The 19860-nt window shown below is 28.0% G+C and overlaps 1 protein-coding gene across 1 annotated transcript in view; it reads right to left on the minus strand.

The window, feature by feature from the left end:
* The window catches only part of LOC111642059 (ribosomal protein S6 kinase delta-1-like), a gene marked incomplete at its 3' end in the record, with an annotated part of 46706 nt that overhangs the window by 12851 nt on the left and 13995 nt on the right, over nt 1-19860 (minus strand). Inside the window, exons 6-9 of the mRNA XM_023388326.1 lie at nt 18778-18899; nt 16843-16998; nt 15811-16758; nt 12373-12623 (exon numbers count right to left, since the gene is read on the minus strand). Of these exons, the coding sequence (XP_023244094.1) occupies nt 12373-12623; nt 15811-16758; nt 16843-16998; nt 18778-18899 (1477 nt within the window). The remainder of the gene's footprint in view (nt 1-12372; nt 12624-15810; nt 16759-16842; nt 16999-18777; nt 18900-19860) is intronic.

Raw genomic sequence — 19860 nt, forward strand, 5'->3', positions numbered from 1 at the left:
CAATGGCAATGTCGGCGGTGCACACTCGGTAAGTAATCCTACAATTTTTTGTTTATAGCGTAGTTTATACGGATTATTTCCACAAAAAATATACATATTTTGGAAATGTTGAGTCGGATTAGTCTAGAATCGATTAATTTTATGGAAGAAAACCTTTCAAACAGCCGTAGTCCATAAACTTGACACGTGTCGGGCTATGATTGGAAGGACTCGTAAGAAATCGGTTTCCTAAAGAATGGAACGTATCTATGATCTTATAGGGGGGTCAATTGTACTTATTATTAATTTTAATAAGAATTATTTCAAAGAGAAATTTAATAATACATTAATAACAACAACAATTACTTACTGCCCATCTATTTTCATCTTGTAAATGACCAACTACATATTTTTCATATATTTCTTCTGCCCGTGAAAGATATTGTGCAGTTTTTCTCCTAACAGCTTCTCTTTGAGCAGAATTTGTATCACCTAAAATACCAAAACAACAACTGTAATCTTATATGAGGAAAAAAAAAATTGCTATTCTTTAAATCAGTGATTCTCAACCACTGTGCCGCAACACTTTAGTGTGCTGCCACTGTAAATACCCATACATAAGCAACATCAGACAAGTAGTTAAATCAGTTCTAACTTCCTAGGGCACATTTGGAAATTGTAACTGGTGTTACCAGTAACTGCCGGTAGTTACCAAGTGATTATTATATTAGAAAATGTGACCTAAATAACCAACTGCATTTAAAAATCACTGTTATGATATCACCAGTTGTCCTGTGGTACTTGCTGAAGTAACTTGCTGGCAAATTTTTAAATTATTAAAAGTGTACCATGACGAAAAAAAGGTTGAGAATCACTGCTTTAAATTTACAAATATATACAATATATATTTAATTTAATTTAATTTATTTGTTAAAAATTTTTATCTCTACTTTTTAACAATATGATCTTTTACAATAATTTTTGGTGATATCTAACTTATTTGAAAATATAAAATTATATTTTTATTAATTCTTAATATAAGTACAGTTGAAACATGTATGCAGATTATTATTTATATATTAATTTTTATTGTTGTGTTAATATTTGTAAACATTATTTTTAAAATATATTTTATTGAATATATTAATGAATTCAGCAATGTGAAATGAATTTAATCCAAGTAAAATTGATCATTCTTCCAGAAGATATTTTCAGACTTATTCAAGTTAAAGCTTTTTACAAAAAAAATAATAACCAATTTTATAACTCCAATCACCCATTTAATTTATTCAAAACCATTTAACAATAAAGAATGTACTAATCAAATAACAAACCAAATTTATTATCAGGCTAATTAAAAATACAAATGCTATATAATTTTGGACTAAAGGTAGATGATCAAGTCATCATCTTACATTAAATTTAAAAATTAAAACTAAATTAATTAATTTAGAATATCCTGGAAGAAAAGATTGAATCAGAGCAAATCTCTAATTTGCAACTCCTTCTTACCATGCAGTTGTGTTACCAATTACATCATCTCTGATCTTCACTTTCAAACTAATTAATTTAGAAGATATAACCATACCAATCACTTGCCTATATCTAAACAATCTAAATGTTGCATACATTGTACATTTTGTACTATGACTATACTGATTAAATACTGATATGGTGCATGACTATACTGATTAAAATACTTGCACAAATATTAATGAAGAAGCTATTGCACAAAATCAACATTCACAATGATTCATGTGAATATATTCATTTTTCAGATATGTACTGTATTTCTGTCTAGGCTCTTAATGCACTGTGTCCAAACAAATTCCAATTCATGGAGTACTAGCTTATCAGATGGTGCCAGGTTACCAGATATTCCAGATTATTGGGTACTGGATTAATGAATTTCAACTGCATCAGATTGTGGATATAATATATTTTGGAATTATTTCTAGATAATACAATAATCCTATTATTCAAACATTTTCAAAACTGATTTTCAGTTTTTATGATAATTTTACCCAGATATATTACAGGTATAAAATCTGAATATATTTGTTGATGCTATGAATATAAAACAATAAATCTATATATATATTCTAATGTAGCACACTGATTATTATTTACCTTGAACACCTTGTAAAAGTATACCAATTGCTGATCTGTAATAACTAAAAGATAATACAAAGTCTCCAGCAGCTTCAAACTCATGAGCTTGACTAATCAAATTTGCTGCTTCAAACAAGTATGTATTTTCAGGAGCATTAAGAGGAGATGGTAATTCTTCTAATTCAGGAGATGAATCTCCTTTATTTTCAACTTTTGATGATGTATCAACAAGTGGATCAAATTCTTGAAGATCAGGAACAACATGAGATGAAGAGTCTTCTAAGATATGTTCAACAGAAAGTTCACTATCTTCTGCATAATCTAATTCTGCAAATGGTTTAGGAAATGATAAAGTTGGTGAAGAAGTAGCTTGATCATCAGAATGAATGTAAGTACATGATTGAATAGCTGATAAAAGCCAACTGTTACTCTCTCCTTCTAAAGAATTCAAGTGATCAGTATTTTTCTCTAGGAGAGGATCAAATAAAGCTAAATCATTGCTTGGAAGAGGAGTTCCCAGTCTAGAATCATCATCAGTAAATGTAGTCCTGTCATCATCATCAGAAGGATGAGAACTGAGACTTATATCATCAGCAGTTTGGCAATGTTCCCATATACCTCCTAATAAATTACTAGGTTCAGCAATGTGTTTTTCTTCTCTAAAAGAGTGGGGAAAAAAATTAAAATATTTTAAAAATCAATAAGAGTTTTAAAATCTGTAATCAAATTTTAAAATGTTTTGGCATCACTGAAAGATTATTAGTTAACTAATTGTAAATTTAAACAAATAATTATTGAAAATTCAAAAAAAAATTGTAATAATTTAGGCATGGTATTTAGGACCAAAATAAAATAGATTGTGCATGCTTAACAGAGAATGAGCATGAAAAACAAACAAAACACAAAAACAAAGCAATTGACACCAACTGCTTTTTCTTAGATTGCCTTTCTGTGTTGGCAAGTGCAAGGATCATCTCTACCATGGCCAGCAGGTGCAAGGATAACCTCTGCATGGCTGGCAGGTGCAGGGATTGTCTCTTTCTTTCTGACTCTGCCTCAATTCTATCATAATATGACAAACTGCACAAAGTCCTAGTTAATAAAATAATTAGTGTTTGTAATGTTTAGTATCATGCTAAAAATATGAATTGATAAACACAGCAAAAACCTATTCACCTAATTGTCACTTGAAAAATTGGTTGGAGTTATTCAAATGAAAAGGAAAAGAGTTAGAATTTTTCCCAATATGTAAATTTCCAATGTTTGAACCATTTTTAAGAATGCATTAAATTCAGATAAAATAAAATAAGACAATATTCTGATGTTGTCTTATTTTATTTTATTTGGTTTTGTTTGTAAAATAATATAACTATACTATAAGTAACACATATGACTACTTTGCTACTTTTCAAATAAAAATGAACATTTAATTATGTATGCTTGAAGATACAAAGTTAACTGACATGTTAATATATCCAAAGTCATGAAAAAGAAATACCATCTAATATTATTTCAATGTGAAGTAACAAATTTATTTTAAAATGATATTGGCTAAACAAATCTTGTAGATAGATTTCTCTTGAAATTTTTAAATGAGTTTTCTAATGATCATGTCACATATGAAACATAATATTTTTGAGGCAATTACATCAAAGACATTATCACAACAGTCTCATTAACATCAAATTTTTATAACAAACTTTATTAAATAATGGCACAAATATTTTACTTAGTAAATATATCTTAAGATATAATAAAAATGTAACATATTTCAATCTAACTGTATTGTTTATATTGCTATATTTACAGTCTCATTAAAGTAATGATAATTTTCCTAAATCAAAATTTCATTAACTCTAAAATTCTTTTTTAACTCTTTCAATTCAACTTATTGAGAGTCAACTGTACTTATTATTAATTTTAATAAGAATTATTTCAAAGAGAAATTTAATAATACATTAATAATAACAACAACAATTACTTACTGCCCATCTATTTTCATCTTGTAAATGACCAACTACATATTTTTCATATATTTCTTCTGCCCGTGAAAGATATTGTGCAGTTTTTCTCCTAACAGCTTCTCTTTGAGCAGAATTTGTATCACCTAAAATACCAAAACAACAACTGTAATCTTATATGAGGAAAAAAAAAATTGCTATTCTTTAAATCAGTGATTCTCAACCACTGTGCCGCAACACTTTAGTGTGCTGCCACTGTGAATACCCATACATAAGCAACATCAGACAAGTAGTTCAATCAGTTCTAACTTCGGGCACATTTGAAAATTGTAATTGCCGGTAGTTACCAAGTGATTATTATATTAGAAAATGTGACCTAAATAACCAACTGCATTTAAAAATCACTGTTATGATATCACCAGTTGTCCTACGGTACTTGCTGAAGTAACTGTGTGTGCTGGCAAATTTTTAAATTATTAAAAGTGTACCATGACAAAAAAAAGGTTGAGAATCACTGCTTTAAATTTACAAATATACTGTATACAATATATATTTAATTTAATTTAATTTATTTGTTAAAAATTTTTATCTCTACTTTTTAACAATATGATCTTTTACAATAATTTTTGGTGATATCTAACTTATTTGAAAATATAAAATTATATTTTTATTAATTCTTAATATAAGTACAGTTGAAACATGTATGCAGATTATTATTTATATATTAATTTTTATTGTTGTGTTAATATTTATAAACATTATTTTCAAAATATATTTTACTGAATATATTAACGAATTCAGCAATGTGAAATGAATTTAATCCAAGTAAAATTGATCATTCTTCCAGAAGATATTTTCAGACTTATTCAAGTTAAAGCTTTTTACAAAAAAAATAAAAACCAATTTTATAACTCCAATCACCCATTTAATTTATTCAAAACCATTTAACAATAAAGAATGTACTAATCAAATAACAAACCAAATTTATTATCAGGCTAATTAAAAATACAAATGCTATATAATTTTGGACTAAAGGCAGATGATCAAGTCATCATCTTATATTAAATTTAAAAATTAAAACTAAATTAATTAATTTAGAATATCCTGGAAGAAAAGATTGAATCAGAGCAAATCTCTAATTTGCAACTCCTTCTTACCATGCAGTTGTGTTACCAATTACATCATCTCTGATCTTCACTTTCAAACTAATTAATTTAGAAGATATAACCATACCGATCACTTGCCTATATCTAAACAATCTAAATGTTGCATATATTGTACATTTTGTATGAGTGCATGCTGCTGTATACTTCTAATTTATTGATATTTATATAAGTTTTTTAATCAATCTGATGATGATATGGTGCATGACTATACTGATTAAAATACTTGCACAAATATTAATGAAGAAGCTATTGCACAAAATCAACATTCACAATGATTCATGTGAATATATTCATTTTTCAGATATGTACTGTATTTCTGTCTAGGCTCTTAATGCACTGTGTCCAAACAAATTCCAATTCATGGAGTACTAGCTTATCAGATGGTGCCAGGTTACCAGATATTCCAGATTATTGGGTACTGGATTAATGAATTTCAACTGCATCAGATTGTGGATATAATATATTTTGGAATTATTTCTAGATAATACAATAATCCTATTATTCAAACATTTTCAAAACTGATTTTCAGTTTTTATGATAATTTTACCCAGATATATTACAGGTATAAAATCTGAATATATTTGTTGATGCTATGAATATAAAACAATAAATCTATATATATTCTAATGTAGCACACTGATTATTATTTACCTTGAACACCTTGTAAAAGTATACCAATTGCTGATCTGTAATAACTAAAAGATAATACAAAGTCTCCAGCAGCTTCAAACTCATGAGCTTGACTAATCAAATTTGCTGCTTCAAACAAGTATGTATTTTCAGGAGCATTAAGAGGAGATGGTAATTCTTCTAATTCAGGAGATGAATCTTCTTTATTTTCAACTTTTGATGATGTATCAACAAGTGGATCAAATTCTTGAAGATCAGGAACAACATGAGATGAAGAGTCTTCTAAGATATGTTCAACAGAAAGTTCACTATCTTCTGCATAATCTAATTCTGCAAATGGTTTAGGAAATGATAAAGTTGGTGAAGAAGTAGCTTGATCATCAGAATGAATGTAAGTACATGATTGAATAGCTGATAAAAGCCAACTGTTACTCTCTCCTTCTAAAGAATTCAAGTGATCAGTATTTTTCTCTAGGAGAGGATCAAATAAAGCTAAATCATTGCTTGGAAGAGGAGTTCCCAGTCTAGAATCATCATCAGTAAATGTAGTCCTGTCATCATCATCAGAAGGATGAGAACTGAGACTTATATCATCAGCAGTTTGGCAATGTTCCCATATACCTCCTAATAAATTACTAGGTTCAGCAATGTGTTTTTCTTCTCTAAAAGAGTGGGGAAAAAAATTAAAATATTTTAAAAATCAATAAGTTTTAAAATCTGTAATCAAATTTTAAAATGTTTTGGCATCACTGAAAGATTATTAGTTAACTAATTGTAAATTTAAACAAATAATTATTGAAAATTCAAAAAAAATTGTAATAATTTAATAATATTAAATTTTTACTTTTTTACTACTTATATAATTATTAAAGTGCATCCCATAAATATAAAGGCACTAATAGATATCTATATAAAATCATTCACATTGAAAACTCTGCAAAAATAATTTATTTTTGGCTTGCTTAAACTTTTACAAATGCACATATTTCACTAGGATATTGCACAACTTTGTTTTATAGCCATAGAATTGAGGCAGAACCACAAATCAGTGATCCCTGCACTTTTTAGGCACATAAGAAGCTATCCTTGTACCTGACAGACACGGACAGGTAAACTTTGCACTTGTGCCACAAAAGAGGCTATTCTTGTATCTACTGGCAATGGAAAACACGATCCTTGCACTGGCTGGGTATGAACAGATGATCCTTGCGCATGCCAACATGAAGAGGTGATCCAAGAACAAAGCAGTCAATGACAATTGCTTTGTTCTTGTGTTTTGTTTGTTTTTCATACCTATTTTCTATTAAACACAAGCAATACTGTTTTTATTTTTGATCCCTAGGCCTAAATTTCATTAGGTGCATTCAGTTGCATCAGAGAGCATTGTCACTTTAATATCTTTGTATATCAAAAACAAAGTCATAGACTCCTATTTTTACCTTCCTGGCTCTATATATAACAGAAGAAAAGTATGGCAATTGGTCAAAAAATGACCCTCCAAGATTTTTATATTTTTGGACTCAAAGCACCTTGAAATGTCAAGAAATGCAAAAACATTCAAGAGTTTTTTCTGTATGTATGGATGTTAATGTGTGTGTGGGCATGATTTTGTTCACTCTCTTTGAAGCTTAATAATGCCTGTGCTTTCTGCTGAAAATTTCTGAAATTTTGCAAGCAGGTTTGTTTATTAGGGGGAATGATGCTANTTCCGTAAATAGATTTTCAAGAAATTTATGAAAAAATGTTTGAAAAATTTTAAGTGAATTTCAATATTTTTCCATTATTTCAATAAAGAATGCTTTATAAATTAAATCTAATTAATCAATCAATCAATCAACATTTATTGTCTATTGGGAATTACTTCCCTATTACAAGGGGTTGTAGAAACATGTATCCATATTTATTTTTAATAAAACTATACATTTTCTTTAATTATTTAGTTTGCATTTATTTCTCGCGTACATATGCACATATTCTTTAATTTAATTTGTTTTGTTATTATAAGTTTCTACTATTTTACAAAAATAATTATAAATATTATATAATTCTTTTTTACTCATATTATTAAATTTTTTTAACAATTCTATTAGCGAGTTGCAATTATAAGAGCTGTTTATATTATAATGTGCACGAATTTCCTTTAACTTTGGACACGTTAATATTAAATGATAAGGTGTTAAAACGTCGACGTTACATAGAAAACATTTAGTTAATAAACTTATATAAGTATTATTGACATACAGCGAATTTTTGTTTAGACGAAGTTGCATTATAAGTCGTTTTATATTCAAATTTACTGGTTGCCATATATATGGTTGCATTGAAGGAATTTCAAATATTTCCAAGTACCACGGATGATATTTACTGTTGTATAGGGAATTCTGATCTTTAATTATAGATTGAGCTATAGCTGATTCTAACATCAATGAGTATCCTGATTTCCAATCTTGAATTTTGTCCTTGAATAATAGATCTGATAAATATAAATTATAATTTAAAAGAACCCAAGAAAACTGACACACGACAGTTAAATAATCTAATAATACATTGATATTAAGCTATTCATTAACTCAAAAATGTTACAGTTTTTTGAAATATCTATTATTGAAAAGAAAAATTTATATTTTTAAAAGTTTCTCATCTCTAATTAATAAACAAAAAAAATCTGATTTTTAAGTAAAAAAAAAACATTAAAAAAATGATTTCTGAATTTAAAACTTAATCTTATAAATCAGAAACTTGAATGTTTGAATATATATATATATATATATAAATTTATTTCTTTTGCAACATTAAAATATTGCAAAATACTTTAAATTTTGCAGAGTACTGTACATATTAGGAGGATTTATGATACATAGCTTTTCTTACTAAACTGTTGATGCTTTTCCCAATCTCATTTTTGTTAGTACAGGTTCTGCAACAAAAGCCAACAATTTAATAGAAAGCTTCCCTGGATTGCTAATTATTGAAATGAATCAATAACAGAGACATTTTATGATTTAAAAAATGGCAGAAAAAGTTCCTCAAAAGATGATACTGCTAACCAATTAAGTGGTCTGACAAATATTAAATGAGGATTGCAAATCTTTCCATTGGAATGTGTGTTTACAGTTCATAGCTACTGTAGAATGCTCCTTTTTCTAACAATGATAAAAGTTTTCCATCAGGAATACCCTTATTGAATTTTAATGTTTTAAAAGAAGAGCATTCATTTTTAAATTGCATTTAATTGACTAGTCTAGTATCATAGTGTACATACATTAGCTGAAAAAATTTTAATTCATTTCTTTAAAGAAATTAATTTTTAAAAATATATTTTATTCATTTATCAAAATTATAATCATTATATTTCAAATAATTTATAAATATTAAAATGTTTTATGAACATAATAGTTAAATATGATTTGCTACAAGTAGAAATCCAAAAATATTTATTTTATCATTAAAATTATTTTATTCCTGTATCCAAAATATCAAATTAAGAAAAACAAATAATTAGATCCAGATAGACTGAATAATTTTAACAGTAAACCACCATTTCTTAGAATTCTATTCAATTTATACCTCAAAAAATTTAACAAAAACTTGACTAGTAAACAATGATGAATGTTGTGCTGCAAATTCTAATAACTGAAGTGCGCTTTTTCTTCTTTCTTCTATTACTTCTGCAGCAAATCTACCTACAAATATAAATTAATACACTTTACAATTAAAAAAAAAAAAACACAAAATTAAACATATCCAATTTTTAAGAGCTGAAAAAATAAACCAAAACAAGTAAAAATAGTGATCAACACATTGTACATTTAAAGACAATTACCTAAATAATTATTTCAATTTTAGATAATAAAAATTTAACCTTACTGATTTCGTAAATTAAATATTAGTAAACAATATCTATGTAACAGATGATTTAACTAGAATTATTACAATTATTTAAATTCATATTGATAGTAAGCTGATTATTAGAAACAGTGATAGAAAATATATCCTGGCAATAAATTATACAAAAAAATCCTACATACAGTACTTTTAAATAAATATGATAAGAGCAAAGAATTTACTATCAATAAATTATTAATAGAGTATAACAGTTAATTTTATTGTTCCACCAATGACCGCCATATGGCAGAGAATCAACTTATAGATAGTTCTGATGCTTTTATATAAAACAGACATTAAATATAAAATAGAAATTTAAATTNATTTAATACTTTCTTATCAGTTTGTAATATAACTTATGAAAGAGCAATTTTCTCCAAGAACTTTTTTGTACTTAATGTTTTTATTTCATTTTGTAAATTTAACATTCATAGAAATTATATGTTATTCCTTAAATTCTTCAAAACTTACAATTACTGGTAAACAAATTGTAATTAAACAAATTTAGATAATATCTCATTGTATTATTACTAGGCATTTTATAAGAAAATTAAACTGAGCTCCATTGCATAGAAAATTAAAACTGTGTAAAGAAAGGGTTTAAAACTGATCTAAATCTAAAATAAAAAATTGTTGTAGAGATCAATATAAATTGACAGCAATCAAAAACTTGAATGGTCTATAGTGCATGACTGGCTTACAACCAGCAGTCAGCCAATAGATTTTACGTGGCANCCACAGCACTAGCGAAAATTTAAATTTGCCGACTGGAATGCTTTCGGATAACTAACTTTCAGATAAACGACTCTCTACTGTATACGCAAGTCCGAATTCCTTCCTTAACAAACAGTTTTTCCACTTTGGTCACAACCTTCCTCTCAATGCAAACAGATTTCCCTTTAGCTCCGAAGAACAAAGAGACAATCTCTCACCACGCTCTTCTCCTTTCCCCACTAACAGTTCCACTCAAGATCTCCTCACCTGATCTCTCAAAGCCTTCCTCTCGTATCTGCTCAACAATCCTTCTCACGAAAACCAAAAAAAAGTCCTTGCACATGTTGTCTTCTCCTTTTTATATCCTCCACCATCCGAGGCATACTCCTTAGTCACGTGATTTCATTACAACCAATCACGAGCCAGTGAGTGGTTGCCGAAGAAGGCATGCGACAAACGGAATGTTTTACAAGTAAACAGGTATTGCGACAACAAAAACTCATACAGAAACGAAACCGATATACAAGATATATAATTACAAAAACCAAAAAGAACAATTTAGTGACAGAGCACTACAATTTGCTCTCTGAAATGAGGAATGCAGATCAGACACCTGTGTTTTTCGATATGCCAAGAAACACTACTGTGGAAAAAGAAGGTTCTTGATCAGTCATCATCAAACGAACTGGCTGAGAGAAGTAAAGATACACAATAATGTTAGCCATGACCACTGACAGATGAAAATTGCCACTGTAGGTGATTTTCAAAAGAAAGACCTTACCTGAAGGCTTTAAGGGTCTGCTGGGTATTCAAGTCCAAGTGCAAGAAAAGGGATGGATGGATAAAGATTTAAAGAAAGATTGGGTGCAGAGGAGGTCTGGTGCCCTATTTTGCTGAAAGTCACTCCTTATACTGGATAGTTTCTGAAGCCATCTAAATGAAGAAGTGAAAAAAGTACTACAAGATGGACAAATGGATGGCTGGAGGTAATCACAACTTGACACCTAGTGATAATTCAATGGCTGAGTTTGGAAAGGATGTGTGAATGGATCATGAAGGCTTGGAAATTAATTTCATTGACAATTGAGAGGAGTTTTAAGAAAACAGGTATTTCCAATTCTATGGATGGTTCTGAGGATGACTTGATCTGTCAGGATGCCGAAATTAATGACGACAATAAGTCCGCTGCATCGAACAGCGAGAGCAACACATCAGACCAAGAAAATAAGGTATGTTGATAATTCATTTATATTTTGATTCAATATAATGAATAGCAAAATTAATTTCCTCATTTTATGATTTCTGTTAAAATTTTTAAAGTTACTGCAGTCATCATTAATTTAATTTTCTTTTTATTTTTAGAGTGTACGTGTCTATCAAAAATGGCCACATACTGTATGATGTGAGAATTCAAAATATTCAGAATATGTATGCAAAGTTTTTAAAATATTAAAACTATCTTATAAAATCATGACTTCTGTTAATTAATCAATATTTCTTTTAAGAATAAATACTGATATATTCTACCTTCAATAATAATTTTCACCGTATTTTTTGCACCTTAATTTTCAATTAGTAAAAAATGGCAAAAATAGTGCAAAAAACGTGTGTGGAAATACAGTATTAGGAGAATGGAGAGAGAACAAATTCTTTCTTGCTCTACTGGCCTTAATAATGGAAATGAGTCAAAATAAACTTGAGCAAAGATGAAGACCGAGAAATGGAATAATATAGTACTAAAATATCAAAATATGCATGGCTCTTGGCCAGTGATATATCAATAATGTTTGTGATATTTTTTTATTCTGGATTTTAAAGAGAAAATTATAAAATAAAACTTTAATTCTATCATAAGAGAGAACTGATTGCTATATAATTTTATTTTCTAAGAAAATATATTTAAGATTGCTAAAATAAAATTTTACCTCCAGCACAAGCCGAGATTATGCAAACAGGATAAAGCTATAATTAATTCCGCTATCCAGATCCGCACGCAAGATTCTGGTAAATATGGTTGATTTGATGCAGCTATTGTTAACTGTTGGAAAACTTCTGATAAATGACGAATTCGTTGTGATGTCAAACTACCCACAGAAGAAGAAAGTCCTTCAGTTTGATGGATTGGTAATAAATTACCACTATGTTTTGACTGTGATCTAAATTTTCTATTATCTTTCTAAAAACAAAATATAATAATAATAAGTTTTCATTTGAAAATTATGAAAATTTTAATAAAAATCAATGATAATTACTAAATTCTAGAGTAGTTAAATATTAAATTACATTTAATTTACTAAAAATTTGTATGTTATTAAAAAAATATTAAAAAATAATTTGCCAATTTTACATATATTAAGTCATTAATAGAAATTCATAAAAATTTGTAAAAGAAAAATCTTAAGTTTTATAGCTGAATTATTTTTTTATTATTATTATTATTATAAGATGCAGTTGCTACAAATTGACTTTTTAAATCATCATTGTTTTTATTTAAGATAATGATTATAATTATATCTTTGAAAACAATGCAATCAACTTGCACAATAGAAACATATATACAGAATATATAAGCTACTTTCAATATTTTCAAGAGAAATAATACAGATTTATGTAATTAATAAACAATCTTCTTTCTTTTCATTAAGAGTCTAAATTAACTAGAATCTAAAATCAGTCCAGACTAATTATTTCAAACTAAATGAGTAGTTTTGAACTGTTTTTGTAAAAGCATTAATTTGTTTAATGTTATTTATCATTTGTATATTTAGGAAATGATACGTGTTTTATTTTTCTTGAAAAAGTACCTAAAATTTATATTTCAAAGTTCTTCAAAATTCACAATTCTTTTATTTGTACTGTGTTCCAAAATAAATGAAAATTATTAAACATTACTTTTAAATTCTCCTGATTTGGATGGTGAGAGTTCTTATATCAAAAATATTTAATATTTTATATTATTATTTTTATAGGTAAACAGTTTTATCTTTTATATCTACAATTTTTTTTCCTGCACCATCCAAGTCACAGATTTTTGTCTAGTTAATTATTTTTAAGAATTTCAACTTATTTACTTTTTTCATCATACTTATTTTTTATCCCCCCTTTCGTCCACTGAAAAAACAACTGATTTAATTTATAATATTTTCCATTCTACAATAAAAAAATTCCTTCAATTCTGCAAAGTTAAAATCTCTTCATATAAGTGGTTTTCTCATCACTTAAAGAGATTAAGAAACCTAACAAGAAAACAGTGGAATAGATGGAAATGAAGTGGGAATCCCTGTAATCTTCATCAAATCATACAAAAACAATATTACAATGAATGCAGTATGTCTTTCTATAATTATTTTAACACCATTATTTCCTCCTTTGCATTGGACCACCACACTTTTTGAAGTTTCATACCCAAATTTTCTAAAAAGCTCCCTAGTACAAATATCCCTATTCCCAATGATACAATATTTGCTGTTAAACCTTAAAACCAGATTTTTTCAGATTTTATCCGAGGCCAACTTCATTTCACTTTCCTTACATACCTTTACCTACCATCATTATGTTTCTCTTTCTGAAATTAAAGAAGCAATTGACATCTTAAACCCTTCTAATTTTAGTCCTGATAACATCCCTGCAACTTTCTATAAAAAATTAAAAATCCATAGCAGCTGTTATCTTATCAAAACTATTTTCCAAATTTTTGTAATCCAGCCATGTCCCTGAACAATGGTATTCTGTAACAATTAAAGCTGTACATAAAAAAGACAAAAATTCTTCCAAACTTGCACCAATTCAACACTGCAATCTTAGACATCATTCAACTACCACAAATTTACTGGATACTGGATTCAATAAAAGTAAATTTATTGAATCCAGTTGAATTTACATTTTATTGAATTATAGATTCAATTTTCAAGAATCCATAATTCTTGAAAATTTTGAAAAGAAACATGCAGCTTATGTTGTACAGTACATATAGATGTAGCTTTTGACTCCATTCTCCCAAATATCTTTCTTTCCTAACTCAGTGATCACTTTGACATTGATCCAGTTTTCCATTCTTAGTTGAATAATTATTTCTAAGCCCATTCTTTTAAAGTTAGACTAAATGACTGAATTTCTTTACTTTCCACCCATCTGGGGTTCAACAGGGATTGATCCTTAGTGGCCTATTTTTCTCTGTTTACATTGATCAATTACTTAACTAAATCAAGTCCACTATTATTACTTATGCCAATGATAAAAAACTGATTAACCATGATCCAACTGTTCTTCAATTTGATTTACATCTGCTATCAACTTTATTTGCAAGGAAAATGTTAGAATCAACATTAATAAGACCATAGTCATGTGCTTCTTGTTGATTCAAAACTCTTCTCTTTCCCTTTTTGTCATTGATGTCAATATTCTGGAATATGTCTGCTCCTATAATGATCTTGGCATTATATTTGACAATAGATTAACTTTTAATTTTCATGTTGATAAAATTGTTAAAGCACTAGCAATTCGTAAAGGTATTTTATGACGTTTTTGCAAACCTATCTTATCTAAATCTGTCTTACAATCTTTTCCTTTTTGAGAAATTACAATCTATTATTGATTATTGCCTGCCAATTTGGTCTATGACAGTCCCTTCCCTTCTCAATAAAATTTTGAGAGAACTCAATAAGATATATTTATTGTTAAATAAACTAAGTAATCTACCATTTACTAACAATCTAAATGTTGCAAGGTTCAGGCTAGGTTTTCCCAATATACATGAAAGAATCAAACACCATGATTGTATACTCTATTATAAATATTTTAATGGTTTTAAATGATTTCCTGCCTTCATCTTAGTATACCCATAAAAAATACACATGAAACCACTTGTTTTTTACTCCTTTTTACTGCTTATCTATTTCACATAGATCTTTTTTCTATCACATAGCCGGAAATATGAATAATATAGAAGATGTGCTTCACATCGAATTTTATGTTATAAAAGACATCTTGTCAATGCTTATTATATAATTCTTAATGGTTTGTAAATGCAACTTTATTAACATATTCTATTGCATTTCAATTCTTTTGCACTTCATGCAAATGAATTTTATGGCAATATTCTGTACTCCAGCTCGGTTATTATATTGTTTTTAAATTTTTATGTTTTAGTTCTAGCATTATATGTATTTAATATTTTAAACATTTTTTGTGCAATTTTCATTTATGTTTTATTATGTCGGTTGATTTTCTTTTTATGTATTTAATTATTTTTTGTTATAGGTCTTGTTATTTATTGGGGGAGGTGATCTGCTATCCCCTGACATCTAATGTAGACAAAATAAATAAAATAAATAAATAAATGTAATAATTAAATTAAAACTTACATTTTCAAGGATATATTTTTCTTCTTTAACAACTGAACTGTTCTGAAGATTTTTATTACTTTCTGATAGAATGTCTTCAAAATGTGTTATATCTTCTTGCATGATTAAAGTATTAGCATTATTCATATCTTTTGATATTGGAGATGTGGCCTTTAAAGTTTCTTCAACATTATGTAACAATGTTTTTGAATTAGAAATAAGTAATTCAACACAATCATTACTTGAATATGGCACATGATCATTTACTAAATCTGGTAAATTGGTATCTTTGTCTCCTCTCAAACAACTACCATTTTTTGGAATATTTTCTGATGTTTTTGAATTATTGTTTTTCTGAAAAACTTTTGCCGACAAATCAGATGAATTTTCACTTGTATTAATTGTGATAGTCTGATCTAAAGGGGCAAAGCTGTCTTCAATACTCTGTGTATCTTCATTATCTTCATCTTTTTGAAAATTGATATGACATTTAGCTAATACAACAGTCTTTCCTGGCTCTCTTGATGCTGCATATTTTGTAAATAATGCAGTATAACTTGCTGGACAGACTGGAGCTGCTTCTAAATCAGAATCAACAGAACTGTTGTGACTAGATAAAGAAACACATTCTTTAACACCTAGAACATTTTTTATGTTATTTGTGTTTTCTGGAAGAGTTTCAAATTTCTTTCCAGTATAAACATTATTTGTAAGAGAATGTTGATTTGATTTATTCTCCATTATATATTCAGTAAATGGAGCACCACAATCAATACATGGTGACATAGGACTATGTTGCAAGTAGGAATTAACATAATCCCATAATCGGCCTCCTGAGGCATGCTGCAGTACTAAAAATATGGCATAATCAGTTTCATACACTTTATGTAATTGTACCATATATGGAATTTCTTGAGGAACAATATTTGGTGAATTAAAACTTTTTGCATCTGGCCTTTTGTATAACGACTGAAAAATATGAAATATAATTATAATATAGTTAATTACGCTATTTATGTTTAAAATATCTTTTAAACTTATATATTATACTACCTTTATCACATATGTTGAATTGGATACACTATCCAACACCAAAAGAACATGTCCCAAAATTCCAAGAACTTTGTAATTTGCCAACTCACTGAGTGATCCACGCAAACTACCAATATTGAGTTCTATTGTAGATGTCACTGTTATACGACTATCATTCTAAAATTAATAATAATAATAATATTATTATTGTTGTATTCAATAAATTTATTTATTTCAATCTAATAATTACATAATAGAATCAAAAATGATATACAGCCATACCCTTACTCCCTGATTTTGAAGTCACTCTACAACAAATGACATTCTTCAGTACTCATTGCAATATCCAAATCAAATAATCCTAGTATTACAAATTTCTTTGAAGCACATTTGTGAAAAATTTGAAAGTTGCATTAGTAAAAGTGGAAAGTACAGAATGATTCTGTTCCCAGCACCTGTTTTCATTTGTTTCAGTGGTATTGTGTATGTTCTAGTGATGGCTGTGCAGTTTAATGGTTTTTTTTTCACAAAATTTCAGTGCAATCTTAGGAGCTTATTCTTGATAGGTTCACTACATTGTGATAGGTTCACTACATTGTTTATTTTTATTGTTAAACAAATGATAAAGCTGGATTCATTATTGGTCTATTAACTATACAAGTTATAGATCAATAACAAATTTAGCTTTATCATTTGTTTATTAATATAATTTGGGCTTGATTTTCTATATAATTTTCATTTTTGTTCTGTTTTTATATGGTAATATTTAAACATAAAATGTATGTATGGTATCATTATAAAATTTTCATCACTATCTACTACATATTACAGAAAGTGCAATTTATATGGAATTTCTAATGTAAATATTAAACAATCTGATTCATTGAGTAACTACCTACAAACATATCCTTTAATGATCTCATTAAGGAATTGAGGTAGAGCACTAGCAAAGCCTCTTCTATGTGGCTTACAAAACTGTTCATTCTCAAAATTTGATCAATTGATTTTGATTAAACTTTGCCATTTTCCATTAATTGCAATTAGGAATCCAAAAACATAATAAAAAAAATGAGGGTCTATGACTTTGTTTTTGAGATACAGTGGGATCAAAGAGACAACATTCATGTTCCCTGATGTGATTGAGCATGGTATTTAGGACCAAAATAAAAAATAGATTGTGCATGCTTAACAGAGAATGAGTATGAAAAACAAACAAAACACAAAAACAAAGCAATTGACACCAACTGCTTTTTCTTAGATTGCCTTTCTGTGTTGGCAAGTGCAAGGATCATCTCTACCATGGCCAGCAGGTGCAAGGATAACCTCTGTATGGCTGGCAGGTGCAGGGATTGTCTCTTTCTTTCTGACTCTGCCTCAATTCTATCATAATATGACAAACTGCACAAAGTCCTAGTTAATAAAATAATTAGAGTTTGTAATGTTTAGTATCATGCTAAAAATATGAATTGATAAACACAGCAAAAACCTATTCACCTAATTGTCACTTGAAAAATTGGTTGGAGTTATTCAAATGAAAAGGAAAAGGGTTAGAATTTTTCCCAATATGTAAATTTCCAATGTTTGAACCATTTTTAAGAATGCATTANCAATGGCAATGTCGGCGGTGCACACTCGGTAAGTAATCCTACAATTTTTTGTTTATAGCGTAGTTTATACGGATTATTTCCACAAAAAATATACATATTTTGGAAATGTTGAGTCGGATTAGTCTAGAATCGATTAATTTTATGGAAGAAAACCTTTCAAACAGCCGTAGTCCATAAACTTGACACGTGTCGGGCTATGATTGGAAGGACTCGTAAGAAATCGGTTTCCTAAAGAATGGAACGTATCTATGATCTTATAGGGGGGTCAATTGTACTTATTATTAATTTTAATAAGAATTATTTCAAAGAGAAATTTAATAATACATTAATAACAACAACAATTACTTACTGCCCATCTATTTTCATCTTGTAAATGACCAACTACATATTTTTCATATATTTCTTCTGCCCGTGAAAGATATTGTGCAGTTTTTCTCCTAACAGCTTCTCTTTGAGCAGAATTTGTATCACCTAAAATACCAAAACAACAACTGTAATCTTATATGAGGAAAAAAAAAATTGCTATTCTTTAAATCAGTGATTCTCAACCACTGTGCCGCAACACTTTAGTGTGCTGCCACTGTAAATACCCATACATAAGCAACATCAGACAAGTAGTTAAATCAGTTCTAACTTCCTAGGGCACATTTGGAAATTGTAACTGGTGTTACCAGTAACTGCCGGTAGTTACCAAGTGATTATTATATTAGAAAATGTGACCTAAATAACCAACTGCATTTAAAAATCACTGTTATGATATCACCAGTTGTCCTGTGGTACTTGCTGAAGTAACTTGCTGGCAAATTTTTAAATTATTAAAAGTGTACCATGACGAAAAAAAGGTTGAGAATCACTGCTTTAAATTTACAAATATATACAATATATATTTAATTTAATTTAATTTATTTGTTAAAAATTTTTATCTCTACTTTTTAACAATATGATCTTTTACAATAATTTTTGGTGATATCTAACTTATTTGAAAATATAAAATTATATTTTTATTAATTCTTAATATAAGTACAGTTGAAACATGTATGCAGATTATTATTTATATATTAATTTTTATTGTTGTGTTAATATTTGTAAACATTATTTTTAAAATATATTTTATTGAATATATTAATGAATTCAGCAATGTGAAATGAATTTAATCCAAGTAAAATTGATCATTCTTCCAGAAGATATTTTCAGACTTATTCAAGTTAAAGCTTTTTACAAAAAAAATAATAACCAATTTTATAACTCCAATCACCCATTTAATTTATTCAAAACCATTTAACAATAAAGAATGTACTAATCAAATAACAAACCAAATTTATTATCAGGCTAATTAAAAATACAAATGCTATATAATTTTGGACTAAAGGTAGATGATCAAGTCATCATCTTACATTAAATTTAAAAATTAAAACTAAATTAATTAATTTAG

The sequence above is a fragment of the Centruroides sculpturatus genome, unplaced genomic scaffold, assembly GCF_000671375.1.
Source record: "Centruroides sculpturatus isolate CEXI.00-Female unplaced genomic scaffold, Cexi_2.0 scaffold1617, whole genome shotgun sequence".
NCBI classification, from domain to species: domain Eukaryota; kingdom Metazoa; phylum Arthropoda; class Arachnida; order Scorpiones; family Buthidae; genus Centruroides; species Centruroides sculpturatus.